The sequence below is a fragment of the Trichosurus vulpecula genome, chromosome 1, assembly GCF_011100635.1.
Source record: "Trichosurus vulpecula isolate mTriVul1 chromosome 1, mTriVul1.pri, whole genome shotgun sequence".
Classification (NCBI taxonomy): Eukaryota; Metazoa; Chordata; class Mammalia; order Diprotodontia; family Phalangeridae; genus Trichosurus; species Trichosurus vulpecula.
Window position 1 is genome coordinate 86,900,363 of NC_050573.1, and position 24,039 is coordinate 86,924,401.

A 24,039-nucleotide genomic window follows, 5' to 3' on the forward strand; every position below is an offset into this window, starting at 1 on the left:
TCAGTTAGGAGGTTATGCTTATGGAGGGCAGCTAGTTGGCACAATGGAAAGAGTTCTGGGCTTGGAGTCAGAGACCAGAGCTCAAATCTGGCCTCAGTCATTTACTAACTCCATGACCCTGGACAAGTCACTTAACCCTGTTTGCCTCAGTTTCCTCATCTGTAAAGTGAACTGGAGAAGGAAATGGCACACCACTCCAGTATCTCTGCCAAGAAAACTCCAAACAGGGTCACAAAGATATAGACATGACTGAAATGACTGAAGAATGACAAATCTTTATGTAATGAATTGTAAAAAGAACGCCTAGTCCAATTGTGTTATGACCATGAAAGAGCAAGCCCAATAGGCCTATTACCTCCTCATTCTTGTAAGCCATATTTTTTTTAACTCAAGATTTTATGAGTTATTTTACTGCCATCTTACATAGCTAGCTCATGTTGAGTTTACTGTCATTAAAACCTTCAGATCTTCTTCAAACAAAACATTTTCTAAACATGTCTTCCCCATCTAGTATTTCTGAAGATTGTCTCTTAAAAGGCTGTAAGAATATATGTTCCTATTAAATTTCATCTAGCTTGTAAAGATCTAGGGGGAGAGAGGGGTCCTGTCTATATTTTCTAGTATGTTAACATTTTCTTGCTATTAATATACTTTCACTATACTTTTACTATACAATTACGATTACTGTATTATTACTGTCAATAACTTTGATAAGGATGTCGTCCATTCATTTGTCCAAGTCATTGATAAAATTATTAAATAGCATATAGCCATGCAAAGATTCCTGGAACACTCTACTTTCCAAGTCAAACAGTTGTTGACTATTCTTTGAGTCCAGTCTTTCAAATAGGTCCAAATCTATCTCATTGTGCCATAATCTAGTTTACAGGAACACCCAAGGCTTTATTAGTAAGTGGATCCCCCATCTCCAACTAATTTTGGTCTCAAAGTTAATGGGCAATATGTGCCCTTTTATCACACAATATTTTCTGGGTCACCATCAGCTGTTCCCATAATGACCACCATTCAAATCCCTAGCTTCCCCAATGGCAAAATGGATCCTGGGTACCTCATGGTCCATTCCTTTCTTATCTTCTCACAGAGTCACAGCCACACTCTGAATGCAAAGTTCATATACTAACTCAGACCTCAAATGAATCAGTGAGGATGGGACCATCTGCATAGTCCTTTATTAAAACAAATTACTGTGCTAAGAGCTTAAATAGAAGCATATTTGAATAGGAGAGCATCTATAAACCTCCTACTGTGTGTAGGGCCCTGTAGGAGATTAGGTAGGATCCCATAAACCCTGCTCTCAAGAATCTTACAACCTATAAGAAAGGAAAGCCATACAGAAATAAACATTCTTAAAAGGAGAGCAAGAAATATGTAAAGAAGAAATCCAAGGAAAGGGTTAGATGTTTTCAGAGGGAGAGATTGTTAAATGGAACTGAAGTCTACCTTTCACCATTTCCATTGAGCGAGAACAAATTACCATAATTTACATAATTGTAACTCTGAACAGCACAAATTTGAATATATGTGACCACTTCACAGGATTTATTATTCGCACTAATCAGAACATAGTTGTATACCCATTTGTCCCAGTACTTTTCTTTGGAGCCAAGTGAAACAGATTATTCCCTTTCCTACATTTCTAATAATTTGAAGACAGCTATCATGATCCCAAGATGTCTTCTTTCTCCTGGCTAACCATCTTCTATGACTTGGTTTTCAGTCCCCTCCTTATACTGGTCACTCTTCTTTGGACATGCTTCACCTTATCCTTCCTAAAATTTGGTGTCCAGAACTGTGCATAATATTCTAGCTATGTTCTCAATAGGGCAAACAGTCAGACTCTTACTTCCATTTCTGTCTAAGATTGCATTAATTTTTTTTCAGCTCCCATGTCCCACTGTTGACTCTTATAACTTGCAGTCTTCTAAAACCCTCATGTCTTTTCCCCATGAATCATTGCCTAACCGCTATTGTAAATCAGTTTTTGTTTTTCCCACACACAGAAAAAGAAAAATCCTACTGTCAATCCTAAATTAAGCCCAAAGTCCATAAATGGCATCATTTTGTCTGCCCTCTCAAACCTAACATCCAACTTTAGTGGGTTTGTCCTCCTCAGGAGAGAGAAAAGGTTCGAGGAGAAGCCATCTTCCTCTACGGAGACGTGATCTATAGTGGTGGAAAGAAATATGAGCAACAATTGAAGATCCATGCTTTTCAATGCCTCGTTCCTCTCCTCTTCCATCTGGCTGACCCATGCCCAGAGGTCGTTGTGGTAAGAATGGATCATTTACCTGGGACTTCCTGGGAACCTCTTGTGAGCCAACTTGTGAGCTCAGCTACTTTGTGGGAGAGATAGAAAGAGGAGGAAACAGAGTCTCTGTCACTGAGGTAATTCAAGGAGAAGATTTACCCAGAGGCAGCTGAGAAAGGCACATCATATGTTTTGTTATTGTTCAGTTGTTTCAGTTGTGCACGATGCTTCGTGACCCTATCTGGGGTTTTCTTGACAAAGATACTGGAATGGTTTACCGTTTCCTTCTCCAGCTCATTTTACAACATTATATATACACCAAAATTCAAAATTTTTGTCATCTACTCAAGGAGCCTATTCACAAGAGCTATTATAGTGGGTCAGAATAGTAAGGGCAGAGCTCCTAAGGGATATTGGGTAGGCTTTTGGTTGAGCAATGGCAGTTGATTCTAGATAGAGAGAAAGTAATGAGAGATTATGAAAGGGGGAGGGCTTGAGGAAACCAGAGTTGTAGAGTTGGAGCTGGTGACAGAGGCTCTTTGACTGGAGGGAGCCAATTGCTTCCTGTTCCTGTGTTCTTCTTCCTTCCTGCTCCCCCAGTCACCCATTAGAATCCCCTCCTGCACCTGAAGGGAGACCTAATAAACCAGGCTCCCAATAATCACTTGGTGTCTTGTGGTAGCATTCCCCCCATACAAACCTTCTCATTGTTTTTCAAGTGTGCTCAGGAAGGGATTAGGGAGCATGGGAAGTGGCCCCAGAATCTCCAAAGGCAGTAGGGTTGGGAAGTTGGGGGCAGGTAGCCTATGGTGAGGTCTGAAAACCAAGGCTCTGACATGATTTTTTTTTTGCTTTTTTCTGGCAGAAGACTAAGTTCACCTTCATGCGTCTTGCCATATTATTCAACTGGGGCTTTCGGAAGGAACTGTTCAGCACGCTGGCCTGGCGTGAGGGTCTGGGAGCTGAGAATGACATCTTTCTCTACATGGTGAGAGGAGTAAATTTTCCTTCTGGAATTTCAGTATCTGTGTGGTCGGGGGTGAGGGTAGTTAGGAGCAGCAGGCCAGGGCCATGGATTTAGAGAGATGATTTTCATCACGAAAACATCTGATGTTGTTCTGCAATCAGTTTATCCCTAATACTCTTTTATGTGGAGGAAACAGTACAGGAAAAGCATTTAATAGGACTATCTTGTCCTCCTTTAGACACTGCATCTCTCCTAAAGCAGCCTTTGGCTGCTGATGGCTTATTTTGAGCTTACGATCAATTAAGACCCCCAGACCTTTGTCTCACGTAGACCTCTCAGCAAACTTTCTTCAACCTGTTCTTTCTTTCTTTCTTTCTTTCTTTCTTTCTTTCTTTCTTTCTTTCTTTCTTTCTTTCTTTCTTTCTTTCATATATTTAGTTTTCAGCATTGATTTTCACAAGAGTTTGAATTACAAATTTTCTCCCCATTTCTACCCTCCCCCCCACTCCAAGATGGCGTATATTCTGGTTGCCCTGTTTCCCAGTCAGCCCTCCCTTCTGTCACCCCACTCCCCTCCCATCCCCTTTTCCCTTCCTTACTTGTAGGGCAAGATAAATTTCTACACCCCATTGCCTGTGTATCTTATTTTCTAGTTGCAAAAACTTTTTTTTTTGTTTTTGAACATCTGTTTTTAAAACTTTGAGTTCCAAATTCTCTCCCCTCTTCCCTTCCCACCCACCCCCCTAAGAAGTCAAGCAATTCAACATAGGCCACATGCGTATCATTATGTATAACCCTTCCATAATACTCATGTTGTGAAAGACTAACTATATTTTACTCCTTCCCAACCCATCCCCCTTTATTGAATTTTCTCCCTTGACCCTGTCCCCTTTCGAAAGTGTTTGTTTTTGATTACCTCCACCCCCATCTGCCCTCCCTTCTATCTTCCCCCCTTTTTATCTTCTTCTTCCTCCTTTTTTCCTGTGGGGTAAGTTACCCAACTGAGTATGTATGGTATTCCCTCCTCAGGTCAAATCTGATGAAAGCAAGATTCACTCATTCCCCCTCACCTGACTTCTCTTCCCTTCCTACAGAACTGCTTTTTCTTGCCACTTTTATGCAAGATAATTTACCCCATTCTATCTCTCCCTGTCTCCCTCTCTCAATATATTCCTCTCTCATCCCTTAATTTGATTTTATTTCTTTTAGATATGTTCCCTTCATCTTCAACTCACCCTGTGCCTGCTCTCTCTCTCTATAAATATATATACACACACACACATATATTTTCTTCAGTGGTCTTTTGGACCTCCTTTTCCATTTGGCTAATTCTACCTTTCAAAGCATTCTTCTCCTCATTGGCTTTTTGGAGCTCTTTTGCCATTTGAGTTAGTCTATTTTTGAAGGTGTTGTTTTCTTCAGTGTATTTTGCAGTATTTTTTGGGGTCTCCTTTAGCTATTCATTGACTTGTTTTTCATGGTTTTCTCGCATCCTTCTCATTTCTCTTCCCAATTTTTCCTCTACTTCTCTAACTTGCTTTTCCAAATCCTTTTTGAGCTCTTCCATGGCCTGAGACCAGTTCATGTTTTTCTTGGAGGCTTTTGTTGTAGGCTCGTTGACTGTGTTGACTTCTTCTGTCTGTATGTTTTGGTCTTCTTTGTCACCAAAGAAAGAATGCAAAGTCTGAGACTGAATCTGGGTGCGTTTTTGCTGCCTGGCCATATTCCCAGCCAACTAACTTGACCCTTGAGTTTTTAAGTGGGGTATGATAGCTTGTAGAGTTTAGAGAACTATCTTCCATGCCTGGGGGGATGCACCAGCTCTGCCACACCAGCACTCCTCCTTCCCCAAGAACCCCCAACCCGGACTGGACTTAGATCTTCAGCAGGCTCTTCACTCCTGCTCTGATCTGCCACTTAATTCCTCCCACCAGGTGGGCCTGGGGCTGGAAGCAACTGCAGCTGTACTTCTGTAGCTGCCCCACCTCCACTGCCCTGGGGGCGGTGGCCGAACTGGGAACTCCTTCCACTCCCACAGCTTTTCCCACTAACCTTCTCTGTTGTCTTTGGTGTTTGTGGGTTGAGAAGTCTGGTAACTGCTGCAGCTCACTGATTCAGGGCGCTAGGGCACACTCCGCCCGGCTCCTGGTCTGGTTGGTCCACACCGCTCACGCTGGGCTCTGCTCCACTCCGCTCCGCTCCCAGCTCCGTGTGGGATAGACCTCACCCAGAGACCATCCAGGCTGTCCTGGGCTGGAGCCCTGCTTTGCTCTGCTGTTTTGTGGGTTCTGCAGTTCTAGAATTGGTTCAGAGCCATTTTTATAGGTTCTTGGAGGGACTCGGCGGGGAGCTCACGCTAGTCCCTGCTTTCCAGCCACCATCTTGGCTCCGCCCCCCCCTTCATCCTGTTCTTATGTGGGTAAGCTTCTAAGTCAAGTGTAGCACTTTATGTTCTTCTCCATTAAATTTCATTTTCTTTGATTTAGCCTATCATTCTTTATTTTTTGGAAATTTCTTTATTCATTTTAAACTTAAACACATAATGAGAAAAGAGAAAAAGATAACATTTCCACATATACAGCAGAGCATAAGAGAGAATTAGATATAAAACAATAAATGTCCATTTCAAGAAAAACCTATATAATAAATACTATATTGTTTTCAAAGCTGCCCAGCTTTTCTTTGTTCCCTTCTAGGTTTTCTTTTGTTCTCTGCTGTGTACTCTATACCTTATTTTTCCCTCCCTCTCCCCAACCCCTACCCTAAAGAAGACTACAATTAAATGCAAATACACACACATAAACATGTACATATACATATCTATACACATTCACAAAAATACACATATGCACTCATACACATATATGTAAGATCATACTATGCATATTTCCACTTGTCGTCTCTTTCTCTGGAGGTGGATGGCATCTTCCTTCATTGGTCCAAGTCTTTCCATGTGTTTCTAAATCAACCAGCTCACCACTTCCTTCATCATACCACACCAGTATTCCAACACAATCACAACCTGCCTGAGAAATTGTCTCTGAAAGTTTCCCAACTTTCTGCATTCCTTCTATTCTTGGTGACATTGGTTTTGTTTGTACAAGAATTTTTAATTTAAAGTAATCAAAATTATCCATTTTACACTTCAACAATGCTCTCACCTAGTAATATAGTTTAAAATCTGATATTGCTGAATTTCCTTCCTTTACTTCTTTTTCCCCTGATTTCATTGAAATTCCTGACCTTTTGTTCTTCCAGAACTTTGTTACTATTTTTTTCTAACTCAAATGATTTTTTAGTAATTTAATTGGGATTGCATTGAATAAATATCTTAGGTAAAATTGTCATTTTTTAATATTGGCTTTACCTACCCATGAATAATAAATATTATTCCAATTATTTAAATATGACTTCATTTGTATAAAAAGTGTTTTATGTTTATGTTCATGTACTTCCTGTGTCTGTTTTGGCAGGTATACTCAGGTATTTTATACTGTCTAGTTATTTTAAATGGTCTAAAACAATATTGAATAATATTGGTGACATACAGTGCAATTTCTCTAGTTTTCTCTTTTAATTAAATCTTTTTTAGCTTTAACTTTGCCAGAGATCATGATTGTTACCCTTGCTTTTATATAATAAATTCTGTTCCAGCCATTTATTTTATCTTTGTGTGTATCTCTCATTTTTATTGTGTTTCCTGAAAGCAAAATATTGTTGGATTCAAAATTTTAATCTGTTATTCATTTCCATTTTATGGGTAAATTCATCCCATTCATGTTCTTGTCTTTTTCCCTGCTTGCTATTTTTCCTCAACATCCTTCTCACCCTATTTACCCTATTCCTCATTACTCCTCTACTTTAGTTGTACCTGCTACTTTGCCCTCCTATTCCTTAATGTATCCAACCCTCAAAGAATCCCTCCCTTATCTTCTCCCCCCACCCTATCCCCTAGCCTTCTTATTTCTTTCTGAATTTAGATGACTTTTATACCCTTCTAGATATATATGTTCTCTCTTCAATCCATTCCTAATGAGAGTAAGGTTCCAACACTACCTGCTCTCTCCAACCTCCTTGCTTCTTCTATATCAATTCTTCCCTTCACGCCCCATGCATATGAGGTAATTATTCCTTTTTATTTCTCCCTACACAGTTTTATTCTTTTAGAATCACCCCATTATTCACAGCTTAGCCCAAGCCTTTTTTTCAAACTACCCAAATAATGACAGTCATAAGAATACTATTAACATTTTCACATATAAGAAGTAAACAATTTGACCTTATAAAGATACTTTTAATTGGTCTTTAATGTTTACCTTTTATTTCTCCTGGATCTTGTGTGCCAAATTTTCCATTAAATTCTGCTGTTTTTGTCATAAATAACTGAAAGTCTTTCAGTTTGTTAAATGTCCATTTTTTTCCATTCAGGATTATATTTAACTTTTGTGGGTAAGTTACCCTTGTTTGTAATCCTGGTTCTTTCACTCTATGAAATATAGTATTACAAGACTGATGGTCCTTAAACATAGTAGCTGCTAGGTCTTGTTTAAAATAATTGTAGCTACATGATATTTAATTTTTTTTCTTGTTGCTTGCAGTATTTTCTCCTTAACCTGGGAGCTTTGAAACTTGGCTATGATATTCCTCTTATTTTATTTTGAAGGGGATAAGGCGGGCAATTGGGGTTAAGTGACAGCTAGTAAGTGTGTCGAGTGTCTGAGACTGGATTTGAACTCAGGTCCTCCTGACACCAGGACTGGTGTTCTATTCACTGCACCACCTAGCTGTCCTGGCTATAGATCTCCTTCAGGTGGTAATTGGTGGATTTTTTCTATTTCTGTCTTGCCTTCTTGTTCTAGAACTTCAGGACAATTTTTCTAGATAATTTCTTCTAATATTGTGTCAATATTTTTTATTGTGCCTTTCCGGTAGTCCGACTATTCCTATATTGTCTCTCCTCAATCTATTTTCCAGATCAGTTGTTTTTCTGAGATGTTTCACATTCTCTTCAATTTTTCATTCTTTTGATTTTGTTTTATTATTTCTTGGTGTCTTAAAATATGACGAGTTTCCCCTTGCCCAATTCTAGTTTTCAAGGAATTATTTCCTTCCTTAAGTTTTTGATTCTTTTTTTCCAAGTGGGTGACTTTCTTTTCATAATTTTCTTGATTTTCTTGGATTGCTCTTATTTTTTTTCTAATTTTTCCTTCTTCTCTCTGATTTTAAAAGTGCTTTTTAAGTTCTTCCAAAAACTATTTTTGGGCTTGGGATCATTTGATGTTTCTCATTGAAAAAGGAGTGGGCTTTTTAGCTCCATTAATCTTCTAAATATGAACCCAAATCTTCTCTATCCCCACAGTAACTCTCTATGGTTGGATTCTTTCTCCTTTGCTTACTAATTTTTATTTTGTTTTATTTTACTCTGAGCAGCTATTGACATAGTCAAGTTCTAGTCCCAAGGTGTGGGGAATGATGCTGCAGGCCTCAAGTTCTTCTTACCACTATTTCTTGGACTCTATCCTGGGGCCCAGCTTTGGGTACTCCCCTCTACCCCTAAGCCACAGAGAGGGCCCTCAGATACATTGTCTTGCAGATGTTCTTGCTCTCTGTGATCCCTCTGGTGGCTGCAAAGTACATCTGTCCTCTCTGCTCTGGAACTGAAACCAGGGACTCTGCTCTCCTGCAAGTACCCACAGCCAGCAAGCTCCCTACTCTTCTGCCACCACATTCACCAGGTATATGCTAACTCCTTCTCCCCTGCAGCCACAGCCCAGGGTACATCAGGTTGGCACAGCTGTGCTTGACATCTCTTGACAGTGAAAGGTCCTTCAGTCTTCTTCTACTCAGCCATCCAAACCCTTACACATGAGGTCAAAGTGTCTGAGGCTAAGGCTGCCTCTCAACCCCAGCTGCCCCAGGGCTTGTCCTTTGTTGATTCTGTGGTCAGCCAGAAGGTGTTTGAATTTCACTCAGGCCAAACCTCTGCCTCTGGAGGCTGAGTCTATCCTGGGGTCTTTTCAAGCTGTCTGAGGGGGACAACTGTTTTACCCTGACTCCTGTTTATTTCTGCTGCTCTACATTCACTCTGAGGTGATGTTCTGCCTTTTTTTTATGGAGGAAATTTGGAGAGCCAAAAGTTTTCTGACCTACTCCTTCACCTCCCCAGAATCCTCTCTGATTTAGCCTATCATTCTAATCTGATGAGAACTTGTTGGATTCTCTGACATCTGATGTGATAACTCTCCCCCTTTATTTTATGTCATTTGTAAATCTGATAAGTATCCATTTATGCAAGTCTTTAGTAAAAATCACTTAATTCTAGTAATAAAAATTGCTAGTCTCAGCTCTATCACTGACTACCTGCATAACTTTGAGGAAGCTACTTTGAATAGCTGGCAGTATCATTCATGATCTGACCTCCCAGGACTGTCATGGGTCAAGGTAAGATAATGAATATGAAAGTCCTCTGGAAACCATAATGTTCTGTACATATATGAGGGATTGCTGTTATTAGAGAACACTGAACATGGTCCAGCCTAGACCTACGTACTGTGAGAGATACCCTATGCTTCCATGCTAGAGGAGGTACAAGTATAAATAGGATAAAGTCATTCACTTCAATAAGCTTACAGTCTAATAGGGAAATATGACATGTGCAAATAAGGATGATCAAAATTAAAATGTGTTAAGTACATAAAAGAGCTAGGTTGTGCAGTGGATAAAGCACTTTGGAATCAGGAAGACTCATCTTCATGAGTTCAAATCTGGCCTCAGACACTTACTAGCTGTACGACCTGGGCAAGTCAATTAACACTGCTTGCCTCAGTTTCCTCATCTGGAAAGGAAGTTGCAAACCAGTCCAGTGTCATTGCCAAGAAAACCCCAAATGGGGTCACAGAAGGTCAGACATTACTGAAACAGCTCAACAACAGAAAAGTACATAAAGGGAGTGTGAAGTGCTGGGAGGTGGGAGACATCTTTTACTTTGGTGGGGATAAAGGAAAGTTGAGGAAGAGTCACTTGAGCTGTGTTTTGATTCTATGACTTTCCACTGAGAAGTCTAAGAATCTGTGACTCTATAAATTGTGAAAATGGACTTTAATACCAAAAAAAGTGTTGGTCACAATTGTGTGAGGGATCCTTTCCCCCACTTAATCTATTTAATTCAATAAATATTTATCGTGTGACTGTTATATGCAGACTACTATGTTGGATGAGGATTGTGGCACAAAGTTAAAATAAGTCTTTGCCCCCAGAGAGTTTTACTGTTTGAGCAGAATATAAAATATGGTGATGACTAGAGTATTCAGTAATACATGGCATATGTACTAGAGCTGTGCAAATAAAGTCCTATGTGAAGTATAACAGAATTTTATTCCAGCTTTCTATTTTAACTCCATGTGAATCTTTATGTTTTAAGTGTATGTCTTATAAACAGCATACCACTGTATTCTGCTTTCTGCTCCATTTTGCTGTCCTCTTTTGTTTTACAGATAAACTCATCCATTTACATATGGAGTTATAATTATTATGTATTTCTCTACATCCTATTCCTTTATTCTTTATCATCTTTATTCCTCACTCTGTCTTTTTTGTTTGTTTTTAAATTAATTTGTTTAATTTTAGTTTTCAGCCTTCAGTTCTACAAGCTTTTGAGTTTTAAATTTTCTCTGCCTCCCTCCCCTCCCCCCTTCCCAAGATGGCGTACACATTCATATTAAACATATTTTCACATTAGTCATGTTGTAAAGAAGAATTAGAACCAATGGAATGAACGAGAAAGAAGAAACAAAATAAACAAAAAAGAGACAGACAGAGCAAATAGTATGTTTCCATATGCATTCAGACTCCATAGTTCTTTCTGGATGTGGACAGCATTTTTCATGGTGAGTCTTTTGGAGTTGTCTTGGATCCTTGCATTGCTGAGAAGAGCTAAGTCTATCAAAGTTAGTCAATCACACAATGTGGTTGTTACTGTGTACAATTTTCTCCTGGTTCTGCTCACTTCACTCAGCCTCAATTCATATGTCTTTCCAGGTTTTTCGGAAGTCCATCTGCTTGCCATTTCTTATAGCACAATAGTATGCCATTATATTCATATACCACAACTTGTTTAGCCATTCCCCAGCTGATGGGCATCCACTCAATTTCCGATTCTTGACCACCACAAAAAGATCTGTTATAAATATTTCTGTATATGTGGGTCCTTTTCCCATTTTTATTATCTCTTTGGGATACAGCCTAGAAGTGGCATTGCTGGGTATGCAAAGGGTATGCATAGTTTTATAGCCCTTTAGGCATAGTTCCAAATTGTTCTCCAAAATGGTTGGATCAGTTCACAACTCCCCCAACAATGCATTAGTGTTCCAACTTCCCCACATCTTCTCCAACATTTATCATTTCCTGTTTTGTCATGTTAGTCAATCTGATAGATGTGAAGTGGTGCCTAAGAGTTGTTTTGATTTGCATTTCTCTAATCAGTAAAGATTTAGAGCATTTTTTTCATATGAATATAGATAGCTTTAATTGCTTTCTCTGAAAACTGCCTATTCATGTCCTTTGACCATTTATCAGTTGTGTAATAACTTGTATTCTTATACATTTGACTCAGTTTTCTATATATTTTAGAAATGATGCCTTTATCAGAGATACTGATTGTAAAAATTCTTTCCCAATTTTTTGCTTCCCTCCTAATCTTGGTTGCATTGGCTTTGTTTGTGCAAAAACTTTTCAACTTAATGTAATAAAAATTATCCATTTTGTATTTCATTATATTCTCTATCTCTTGTTTGGTCATAAATTCTTCTGTTCTCCATAAATCTGACAGGTAAATTATTCCTTGCTCTCCCAGTTTACTTATAGTATCAGCCTTCTTATCTAAATCATGTACCCATTTTGACTTTATTTTGGTATACAGCCTCACTCTGTCTTTAGATTAAAAAAACAGGGTGGTGGGAGAAGAGTGTGCTCAAGACAAATACTCTACAATTGATTAAGGAAGCTTCTGTTACTCTGCTCCTCTTCCCTTCTCCTTACTCACACCCCAATCACAAATTCTTACCTTTCTTTGTTCTCTTTTGAACTGCTTTTCATAATGCTACCCCCCAAGCTTAAGGTTTATTCTGCTTGTGACTAATCCCTTTCTTAATCCACTCTCCCTCTTATCCCCCCTTTTTTTCTCCCAGTTCCCTCCTTTTGCTCTATTGATTGTATTCTACACCAAATTCTGTGTGCTTGTCTTCTATCTTCCTTTGACCGATTCAGATGAAGAAATTCAAATGACACCTAATCCCTACAACCCTTTCCTTATTTGTATAGACTTCTTGTGTCTTCCAATTACTTGAGATACTAAGTTGCCTGACACTTCTTCGCCAGTGTACTTCTCCCTTTTCTTTTCTTTCTTCTTTTAATGTAATCAAAGCATAACAAAAGCACTTCAATGGTTTGTCCTATTTAATACTTTATATGACCCTTGATGACATTAGGGTTCTAAGGAGACTTTTGTATCATCTCCTGCTTTCTTTATCCTTGTATAGTCTCTTCTGATTGCTCACTTGTATTTACCTTTCTCTGTTTTTCTTGACTCCTATGCTTTATACTTCAAGATTTCTACTCAGTTCTGATATTTTCATCATGGATGCTTAGAAGTCCTCTACTTCATCAAAGATTCATCATTTTCCACTCCTCCCCTTTTAGGGATTATATTTAGTTTTTCTGGTTAAACAATTCTTGGAAGCCTTTCCCCCACCCCTCCTTGAAGTATTTTATTCCAAACTCTTCACCTCTTTAAAGTGATAGCTGTTGAATGTTGTGTGATTCTAATTGTGATTCCTTGGCTCCTGAATTCTCTCTTCTGTTTGGGGCACTTTTTGTTTGATCTGGCAACTCTGAATTTTTACTATTATGGTCCTGGCAGTTTTCCTTTTATGGTTTCTTTCAGGAAGTGATTAGAAGATTCTATTTTCATAATGCCCTCTGGTTTTAATAGGTCTATACAGTTTCCTTTCATGATTTCTTGAAATAGTATATCCATTGCATAATGGCTTTTGGGTAGTACAATGGTTCTTAAATTATGTCTCCTTACTTCATGTTCCAGATTAGTAGTTGTTGTTTTGTTTTTTTAATAAGAGATACATTACATTTTTTTCTATCTTTTTTCAATCTTCTGACTTTGCTTCTTGTTGTCTGATGGGGTCAGTAGCTTCTGTCTGGTCCACTCTAATTTCCATGGAGTCTGTTATTTGAATAAGGTTTTGTGCCTGTGTTAAGGTGTTAATATTCCTTCCAAGACTTTTAAACTGCTTTTCATAATGTCCCCTCCAAGCTTAAAGCTTATTTTGCTTATGACTAATCCCTTTCTTAGTCCACCCTCCCTCTTACCCTCCCCTGTTTTCTGCCCACCAAAATTTCATTTCTTTTCCATTTCTTTCCATTAACTCTGCCATTTCACTTATAATATCAATTTTTTAAACTTTTCCAGCAAAACCAAAAACAAACCTTTGCTTCATGTTTCTGTGAACTCTAAATGAGCGTGTGGTCCAGCTGTTTTTCTTTAAGGCTTCCCTCACATGTCCTTTGTTTATGTCTTGGTAACTCTTGGCACCTCAGTAGCTCTATATGATCTAGTCTTGCTCTTGTCTATATATTCTTCCAGTTGTATTTTTTTCAGGTTGAGCACTGTGGCAAGGTCAGCCACCATGGCTTCCATGAGCTGGGTCTGTTTTATCTGGAGTCTTGCTACTATACTGAGTATCATGTGCTTCAGGGATTACAGGGGCAGCTTGGGCCAAGGAATCACACATTTTAATTGGGCCTTGTGGGATTTGATCAAGGGCATAGCTTGTTTGCTGTTCTCTTGGAATTTCCACACTCTAGAACCCAGTTTGGGTCTACAACATAACTACAGACTTGTCCTTCAATGACTTCCAGTATACAATTGCTGTCCCCAGCCTCTGTTGGCTGAGCTTGTTGGCTTTGCAGGTTCAGGATAGAGCGGCAGGCCTAATCCTGGCAAGAGCCCAGAGGCTGAATCCGAGATCCCTTCCTGGGGTCAAAGGAACAGAGCTATAGACCTAACCTGCTCCACAATTCCTGACCTGGTCACATGCCTGAGGGCTGTGAATTTGTCATCTTGGGCTAGAAATGACCGACTGTGGCTTGTTTTTCCTTTTACTTCCTGATCCCTACTCACTCTGGTGCCCTTCTTGGGTCTTTGTTGGAGTGTGCTGTGGTGTCTAGTTCTTAAGGGAGGAAGATTCTTACCAATGGGAGGAGAGGAGGGAAGGAAAGATTTCCATAGCCAGTGTCGTTGGAAATATGTTTTAAAGAATTGATAGAACTTGCAGTATCTCCCCAGAGCTGTGGCTTCTTGTGGTGTCAGTCTGTATGACCTGTTACAGTTTGGTTATTACCCACTAGTATGGTCATGGACTGGATCTATCATAGCTCCTCCTGACTCAGCTATGGCAATGAGACTTAGCCATGGAGGATTAGATGAGCCTGATGGATGAGAAGGATGGAAAGACCAACCTGGTTCAAGCACAGAGTGTATATAAGGGAAGTGGAGGCAATTGAGATAAGGCTTCAAAGGCTGCCAGTTTGAGGAAGGTTTTGAATATGAGGTAAACATGATCTAATCTTCCTCATCACCTCCCCTTTAGGCCCCTTCCTGGTGCCTTCTCCCTTCTTCTACAGTGAACATCTAGTGTCTTCAGCTTCTCAGGGTCCCCCACACTAAGTAGTGACCCATGCTCCAAAATGAGATACCTCTAGTTGCTCATTCAATGTTTCAACCAATCAGTGAAAATAGTAACCATTTCTATTATTTTAAAGGGTTTAATAATTTGCAAAATAACCTTCCATGTTTTCCCAACAGCTCTATGAAGGAGAGAGACCAAAGATTATTAACCCAATGCAGTTGAGGAATTGAGGCACAAAGAGGGGAGGTGTTTTACCAAAAACTGTGTAACTCTTGTCAGTGTGAGAACCAAGACTGATCAACTTAACAAGCATTTGTTAGGCACCTATTATGTGTCTGATATTGTTCTAGACACCGGAGTTTCAAAGAAAAAATGAAAAATTCTCTACTCTCAAGGAGTTTACATTTTGCCAAATGACATTAATAATAATATTGACTCACTTTTTATAATGTTTTAAAATTTAGAAAACACTTTTTGCTACACCTCTGTGAGTGATGTAGTTTATGTGTAAAGAAAATGGAGCCGGAATAGGGGGGGTGGAATCAAGATGGCAACTGAAAAGCAGGGACTAACATGAGCTCCCCGCCGAGTCCCTCCAAAAACCTATAAAAAATGGGTCTGAACCAATTCTAGAACTGCAGAACCCACAAAAGAGCAGAGAAAAGCAGGGCTCCAGCCCAAGACAGCCTGGATGGTCTCTGGGTGAGGTCTATCCTGCATGGAGCTGGGAGCGGAGTGGAGTAGAGCCTAGCATGAGCGGTGTGGAACAACCAGACCAGGAGCCGGGTGGAGTGTGCCCTAGCGCCCTGAATCAGTGAGCTGCAGCAGTTACCAGACTTCTCAACCCACAAACACCAAAGACAACAGAGAAGGTTAGTGGGAAAAGCTGTGGGAGTGGAAGGAGTTTGTGGTTCAGCTACTGCCCCGGGGGCAGCGGAGGTGAGGCGGCTACAGAAGTATAGCTGCAGTTGCTTCTGGTCCCAGGCCCACCTGGTGGGAGGAATTAAGAGGCGGATCAGAACAGGAGTGCAGAGTCTGCTGAAGATCTAAGTCCAGTCCGGTTTGGGGGTTCTTGGGGATGGAGGAGTGCTGGTGTGGCAGAGCTGGCGCATCCCCCCAAGCGTGGAACATACAACTCTTTAGTCTACAAGCAGTCATACCCCGCTGAAAAACTCAAGGGTCAAGTTAGTTGGTTGGGAATATGGCCAAGCAGTGCAAACGCACCCAGATTCAGTCTCAGACTTTGGAATCTTACTCTGGTGACAAAGAAGACCAAAACATACAGCCAGAAGAAGTCAACAAAGTCAACAAGCCTACAACAAAAGCCTCCAAGAAAAACATGAACTGGTCTCAGGCCATGGAAGAGCTCAAAAAGGATTTGGAAAAGCAAGTTAGAGAAGTAGAGGAAAAATTGGGAAGAGAAATGAGAAGGATGCAAGAAAACCATGAAAAACAAGTCAATGACTTGCTAAAGGAGACCCAAAAAAATACTGAAAAATACACTGAAGAAAACAACACTTTAAAAAATAGACTAACTCAAATGACAAAAGAGCTCCAAAAAGCCAATGAGGAGAAGAATGCTTTGAAAGGCAGAATTAGCCAAATGGAAAAGGAGGTCCAAAAGACCACTGAAGAAAATACTACCTTCAAAATTAGATTGGAGCAAGTGGAAGCTAGTGACTTGATGAGAAATCAAGATATTATAAAACAGAACCAAAGGAATGAAAAAATGGAAGACAATGTAAAATATCTCATTGGAAAAACCACTGACCTGGAAAATAGATCCAGGAGAGACAATTTAAAAATTATTGGACTACCTGAAAGCCACGATCAAAAAAAGAGCCTAGATATCATCTTTCAAGAAATTATCAAGGAGTACTGCCCTGATATTCTAGAGCCAGAGGGCAAAATAGAAATTGAAAGAATCCACCGATTGCCTCCTCAAATAGATCCCAAAAAGAAATCTCATAGGAATATTGTCGCCAAATTCCAGAGCTCCCAGATCAAGGAGATCTTGACTGCAAGCAACCAGAAAGAAAAAATTTGAGTATTGTGGAAACACAATGAGGATAACCCAAGATCTGGCAGCTTTTACATTAAGAGATTGAAGGGCTTGGAATACGATATTATGGAGGTCAATGGAGCTAGGATTAAAACCAAGAATCACCTACCCAGCAAAACTGAGTATCATGCTCCAAGGCAAAATATGGATTTTCAATAAAATAGAGGACTTTCAAGATTTCTCAGTGAAAAAACCAGAGCTGAATATAAAATTTGACTTTCAAACACAAGAATCAAGAGAAGCATGAAAAGGCAATCAAGAAAAAGAAATTGCAAGGGACTTACTAAAGTTGAACTGTTTTGTTTACATTCCTACATGGAACGATGATGTGTATGATTCATGAGACCTCAGTATTAGGGTAGCTGAAGGGAATATTCACATATATATATGTTTATGTATATATGAGTGTGTATGTATGTATATATGTGTGTGTATATATATTTATAGAGAGAGAGAGAGCAGGCACAAGGTGAGTTGAAGATGAAGGGAAGATATCTAAAAGAAATAAAATCAAATTAAGGGATAAGAGAGGAATATATTGAGAGAGGGAGACAGGGAGAGATAGAATGGGGTAAATTATCTCACATAAAAGTGGCAAGAAAAAGCAGTTCTGTAGGAAGGGAAGAGAAGTCAGGTGAGGGGGAATGAGTGAATCTTGCTTTCATCAGATTTGACCTGAGGAGGGAATACCATACATACTCAATTGGGTAACTTACCCCACATGAAAAAAGGAGGAAGAAGAAGATAAAAAAGGGGGGAAGATAGAAGGGAGGGCAGATGGGGGTGGAGGTAATCAAAAACAAACACTTTGGAACGGGGACAGGGTCAAGGGAGGAAATTCAATAAAGCGGGATGGGTTGGGAAGGAGCAAAATGTAGTTAGCCTTTCACAACATGAGTATTGTGGAAGGGTTATACATAATGATACGCATGTGGCCTATGTTGAATTGCTTGACTTCTTAGGGAGGGTGGGTGGGAAGGGAAGAGGGGAGAGAATTTGGAACTCAAAGTTTTAAAAACAGATGTTCAAAAACAAAAAAAAAAGTTTTTACATGCAACTAGAAAATAAGATACACAGGCAATGGGGTGTAGAAATTTATCTTGCCCTACAAGTAAGGAAGGGAAAAGGGGATGGGAGAGGACTGGCATGCAACTAGAAAATAAGATACACAGGCAATGGGATGTAGAAATTTATCTTGCCCTACAAGAAAGGAAGGGAAAAAGGGATGGGAGAGGAGTGGGGTGACAGAAGGGAGGGCTGACTGGGGAACAGGGCAACCAGAATATACTCCATCTTGGAGTGGGGGGAGGGTAGAAATGGGGAGAAAATTTGTAATTCAAACTCTTGTGAAAATCAATGCTGAAAACTAAATATATTAAAAAAAGAAAAAAAAAAAAGAAAATGGGGCCTAGAAAGGGGAGATGTCTTGCCAATAGTCACACAGTTAAAAAGTAGCTGAGCCAGGGCTTAATCCTATGTCTTAGAATTCAAAGTCTCCTACTTTTGCTTCCACACCACACTTCTCTTTGTCCCAGATAAAGGCTGCTGGTAAACCTAATAAGATTCATTTGTGAATAACTATTATCATATATATTATATGTTATCATAAGCTTAATAGGTTCCCTCTCCTTTCATGGGGATTTGCCTTAAAAGAGGAGTATACTGAGGACCATGTGATTTTCGAAGAAATTAAGTGCTAATAGTGGAATTCCTAACTCCATATTTTGGGCAAAACCTTTGATATGTGCCTTCATCTTATCTTCATCGTGTAGAAAATATTCCACTTCTCGATGACCAGGCCAACTGGGTCTAGAGGCAATGAAGGATTTTCAGCTATGCATCATCAACATGGAAATAGCCTTGAAGTTGAAGTGAATGGTTATCTCTTTTGAGGAGCTGAGAAATCTCTCCTCTTCTATCTGTGCATCCATCTGACTGGGGCTTAAACTTATAGAGTTATAAAATGCTAGAACCACAAGGGACCCTGGGGGTCATCTGATCAAAAGTATTACATAGAGTTGAAGGGATCTCAAAGCTGTCTCCTTCTACCCAGCCCTGACCAATGGGGAGGGAGGAGGAGAGGGAGTGCACATTACATCCTAAGGCAACTCATCCTGCTTTGGGGCCAAACTCTTTATCACTGGGATGCTTTTTTCTTACATCAAGCCTAAATCTTCTTCCATGTAATTTCCTCTATTGCTCCTACTTATGCTCCAGGGGACCAAGCAGAACAAATCTAATCCCTCTTCTTATGACATCCCTTTATCATGTTGCCTTAAAGTCTTTTCTTTTTCATGAAGTGTCCCCATGTCCTTGTCCCAGAGTATGCTGAATTCAATCCCCATATATTAATATCCTTGAGAAAATTCAAAGCTTTAGTTTGACAAATGGGGACATTGAGTCCCAAGGAGGCAAAGGAATTTGCCTAAAGTTAGACATAGTTGGAATTTCTAGTGGAGGCCTGCGTATATGGGAAAGGCAGTGTTGAGTTGCTGCCTCCCCTGAAGTTGCAGAAACCAGAAAAGAAGGGCTACCAGTCTCACAGACCAGAAGCCACTGATGATCTCTCTCTTGTGAGAGGGATCTTTAACTTCTCATCTTTTTTCTCCTCCCCAGGTAGAAAGCAATTTTGGGGACTACCATTTGTTCCTCCTACAGGCTTTTATGTATGTCAAGAGCCCTCAGAAGAACCTCCAACGGGCTGCCATGAAGTTTATTGGTAAGCCTCATACCGCTTTGATCATCTTGGTTTATCAGTCTATCACTCCTCCCCTCAGGATCTACCTAAAGCCCTCACTGCCGCTGGTCCCTCCTGGATTCTGAGGCTCACTGAACATTTGCATCCCCCACATCCCAACCTTGGTCTGTACCAGAACCAATTGTTGCCTAAGCCAAAGTGGGCAGAGATGTGGACTCCCCATGGGGCCGGGATCCAGCTTTCTCTCAAGATTAGAGTTAATCCCTATGTCCATAATTGGGCTAGGAGATTCTGCAGTCACAATCCTTGATTGAGGAGAGGGTCCCTGGTCCCAAATCTAGTCAAGCTATAAGAGAGGGGTGCCGCCTCCAGCTCACAGCTGGAGGACTGAAAGCCTGGGTTGCCTTTTCTCTCATGTCCAGGCTGTTTTCTTCCTTGTGCTTCAGGTGGGATGCTTCAGGAGTATTTTTCTGATCTCTGCTTTTACTTGAACAAGTCAGATGTGAAGCTATTGACAAAAAGTAAGTTGTAGTCTCAGATTTTTACTCTCCAAGTTTGGGGTGGGGGTAAGAGACTCCAACAGACCAGAAACAGGAATCAAGTGAAACCAAGAAGCTCCCCACGTGGCAGGGGCTGTCTCCTCTTCAAATCTTGAACACCCTGAGGACAAGTTCCCAGAGGAAGATGATAAATAGAGCATCCCTAAGAGATGGGTCTACATCTTTCCTTCAGACTAGCAGTTTCTGTAGGATGGGGGCTGTGTTTCCCTTTTTTACCAAGGGCTTCCACAGGGCAGGGGTGTGCCCCTCTCTCAGATTAGAGGCTCTCTAAGGGTTGAGGCTGTGTCTCACCCCCTTGGACTACAGGCATGGTCTTGAGTTTTCTCTCTCAAGCTATGGACTCCCTAATAACAAGAGCCATGTCTCTCCCTCAAATCTGCGGTTCCCTAGCAGTAGAGGCCATCTCCTTTGTTATCTGCATTTTCTCCCAATAAGTCTTGAGCACCCTTCTCCCCTAGCCTTCCTTTCCAAGTGTTTTTATGTTCAAGTTTCCCCTTAGGCTCAACCATCACCAAATCTTGTTTCTCTCCACCCCATCTTGGGCTCTCCAGATCCCTGAGAAAGAGTATTGAAGTTTGGTTTTTCCACCTCTTCTTGGCCTTTTCCTTTTAGATTTTGAAGCATTGCGAAGGGACCAAGACCCCAATATCAGAAAGTTCTACCTGAATTATTCAGAAGACATCTACGAGCTATCCAAATATGTGGCCTGAAGCTCTAGTCATTTGCTTTTTGTGGTTTAAAAAAGTCATTAGTTTTGGCTTTCATTCAACAGTAGTGAAATAAAAATTGTTTAATTCAACAAGAATTTGTTAAGGACTTACAAATATGATCAGCTCTGTAGTAGGAGATGGAAAAATAACTGGGTACAGATGAGACATCAGCCCTGGTGTCATGAAGCTCACATTCTAGTAAGTAGGTTATGACCAGATAGATGTGATAAATAATAGTCACAAGTGTGTCCAGGAGGCACCAACAAAAGGCATTATGAAGCCCAGGAGAAAGGGGCCATTACTAACCAGGGGAATCAGGGAAGTCTTCCTAGGAGCAGTGGCATTGAATAAGGTCTTACTGAATGGGTGGAAATAGAAGGGGCAAAGCAAGGAAGGGAGGACATTCCAGATCATGAGACTATTATAAGTTTAGTACAAGGTGGGTTCAGGGCCCTCCCTTAGTGCGCAGCCTAGTACAAGGCAGTATACACCTAACTACAAGTAATGTTATAAGTGCCCTAAAAGACGGGCGGATACAGGACACTGGGGTTAAAAAGACAAAGATATTCTTTTTGCCTGAGTGGCGGAGGTTCAGAAAGGATCTCCTTAAAAGGCACATTTGACCAGAGTTTGATCTTGAAGGACGGAGGACTTCCATGGGCACAGATGCCCCCCAAAGTGAGTTAGGGCATTTCGGGCAAGGGGAAGGGACTTGGTCAGTGTGTTCAGAAGAGAGGTAAGTACAGGGTGTATTTGGGGGATAGCCACGAGTCCTGTTTGTCTAGAAGATAGAGTATATGTATGTGAGGAGGGGGAGATGATGCTGGAAAAGTTGGCTGAAGCCAAATTGTAGTGGATCTCGAATGTAAGGCTAAAGAGGGTAGATGTTTCCTGTGGGTGGTGGGGAGCCACCTTGGGTTTCTGAGGCAGAGATACAATGGTGGGATTACTTTCATCCTCCACCTCTCCATCCTTAGACCTTTCCTGATCACTTTGCAAGGATGGGACGGGGGCAGAGAGAAGGCAGAGGGAAAGTGTTTAACAAGTGGAGTGACACAGAGACATGCACCATATCTCCCTGCAATGTCATCCACTATAAGCGTGGGGAATAGGAGAGTAGGGGGAGCTTGCGGGGTCCTTGTTGCCTCTCTCTTCCCCAAATACTTCTTTTTCCTCGGACGTATGTAACAGGATCACAGGGAAGTAGAAATCGTGGGGTTCAATCCCCTTACTTTACAAGCCATTACAGATGCCCTGCTTTTTGGAGGATGCATGGAGGATGAAATAAATCAGGATGAGCCAAGGAGTGGGGAAGGTAGAGGGAGGGGTCAGGGAGAGGGGAGGGACCCTCCAGGGAAGAGGGACTTTTCAGTCATTTAGGCAAGAGGCAATTGGAGCCTGTATTGAACTGGCTGTTATGGCAATTTTCCTCCGAAGCCAGATTATAATAAGGAAGCCTTCCTGGAGGAAGGTGCCATCTGAAACCAAAGCTGGTTGTTAGTTTACACAAGGGTGTCCTTATCTAAGACCCTTCAGGGGATCGTGAAGGTTCCAACAAACGTTAAATTCTGTTGGCATTTAAAATATTCTAGGAACTGTGGGGAGGGGGTGGGGTGAGGACAACCAACCTCCTGGAGTACCAACTGAAATGGACAAATGGTCAAATCCAAACATCCAGGCGTCCTTTCAAGGTGTTGTTCCAACTGTAATCGGACAACTGTCCCCTCTCCAAAAGGGGCTGGGGACATGTATCCACTGACCTGCAACTTACAGTCTAACAGAATTGTATAAGACACCAAAACTTTAAGGGACTTGTCCAGGGTCACACAGCTAGTATGGGTCATAGGAAAAACTTGAAATCCAAACTTTCTGACCTCAAGGCTAACCCTCTCGCCCCTCTGTCACACCATCTCCATCTCTGACCTTGTCCTCATCAGCCACTCCACCACACAGGTAACAACGTGCCCAAGAGTCAGAGGGGTGCTACAGGAAGGAGGTTCTTCTACATTCTAATAATTCACATCCCTCTAGCGCTATTAAGTTTTATGAAGCAGGAAGGCTTTCTCAATCCTACTGTGTTCTACCCTTTGCCGATCATCTCCAATTTATCTTGTCTGTTGCTTGTTTGTACAGAATGGTTTACACGTTGTCTCCCCCATTAAACTGTGAGCTCCTTGAGAGCAGGGACCATCATTTACTTTTCTTTGCATCCCCAGCGCTTAGCACAATGTCTGTCGTATAGTAGGTGCTTAATAAATGTTTATTGATTGACTTTTACCCATAAGATGCCTATGAATTAAGATGGAAGTATATATTTGAGACTTATTGCAGCTAAGTGGAGTGCATTCTGACTTTAGGGTCAGGGGATTCCAGTACAAATCGTACCTTAGACATTTACTATGTGATCATGACTCAAAACCTCAGTTTTCTCATCTGTCAAATGGAGATATTAGTACTTTATATTATGTACTCATTAGCTTTTTGTGAGGAAAGTGTTTCGCAAACTTTACTACATAAATAGAAGCTATTTTATTTTCTTCGTTTGTCAGATGAGGAAACTAAGGCTGGATTGTGACTTTTGCATAACCGTACAGGTAATATGGGTCAGAACAAGGATTTGAACTCGCCTCTTCTCTGCGAGTCTAGTGCTGTTTCCACTTCAGCACACTGTTAGTCAGTCAACATACTTTTATTTAAATGTTTACTGTGTGCCATGCACTGTGCTAAGTGCTGGGGATACAGAAAAAACAGCACAAAAATCAGCCCTTGTTCTCAAAGATCTCACATTGTTGCAGGGAAGAGAACATATCAGTAACTCCATACATGACAGCTAAAGGAAGTCAGAAAGGCCTCCTTGAAGAAGGTGAGATTTTAGCTGAGTCTTGAAGAAAGACAAGTAAATAAAGTGGCAGATGTGAGGAGGTAAAGGTGGGGTATGCCAGACACTGGGTCATAGCCACTGCAAAGGCGTGGAGGTGGGAGATGAAGCATCATGTTTGAGAAATGTGATAGCAGATAGGCCAGTGTAGCAGCCAGACTGTGCAGTGCAGAGAAGGGAGGGGTAGGGAAAGGGG

The 24,039-nt window shown here is 40.8% G+C and overlaps 1 protein-coding gene across 1 annotated transcript in view; it reads left to right on the forward strand.

Moving 5' to 3' along the window:
* Positions 1–21,052, forward strand: part of LOC118835541 (maestro heat-like repeat family member 5) — a 138,934-nt gene extending 117,882 nt beyond the window's left edge. The window contains exons 23-27 of the mRNA XM_036742738.1: positions 2,135–2,290; positions 3,135–3,257; positions 19,614–19,716; positions 20,142–20,216; positions 20,868–21,052. Coding sequence (XP_036598633.1) covers positions 2,135–2,290; positions 3,135–3,257; positions 19,614–19,716; positions 20,142–20,216; positions 20,868–20,965 — 555 coding nt within the window. The 3' untranslated portion in view covers positions 20,966–21,052. The remainder of the gene's footprint in view (positions 1–2,134; positions 2,291–3,134; positions 3,258–19,613; positions 19,717–20,141; positions 20,217–20,867) is intronic.
* Positions 21,053–24,039: the final 2,987 nt, after the last annotated feature.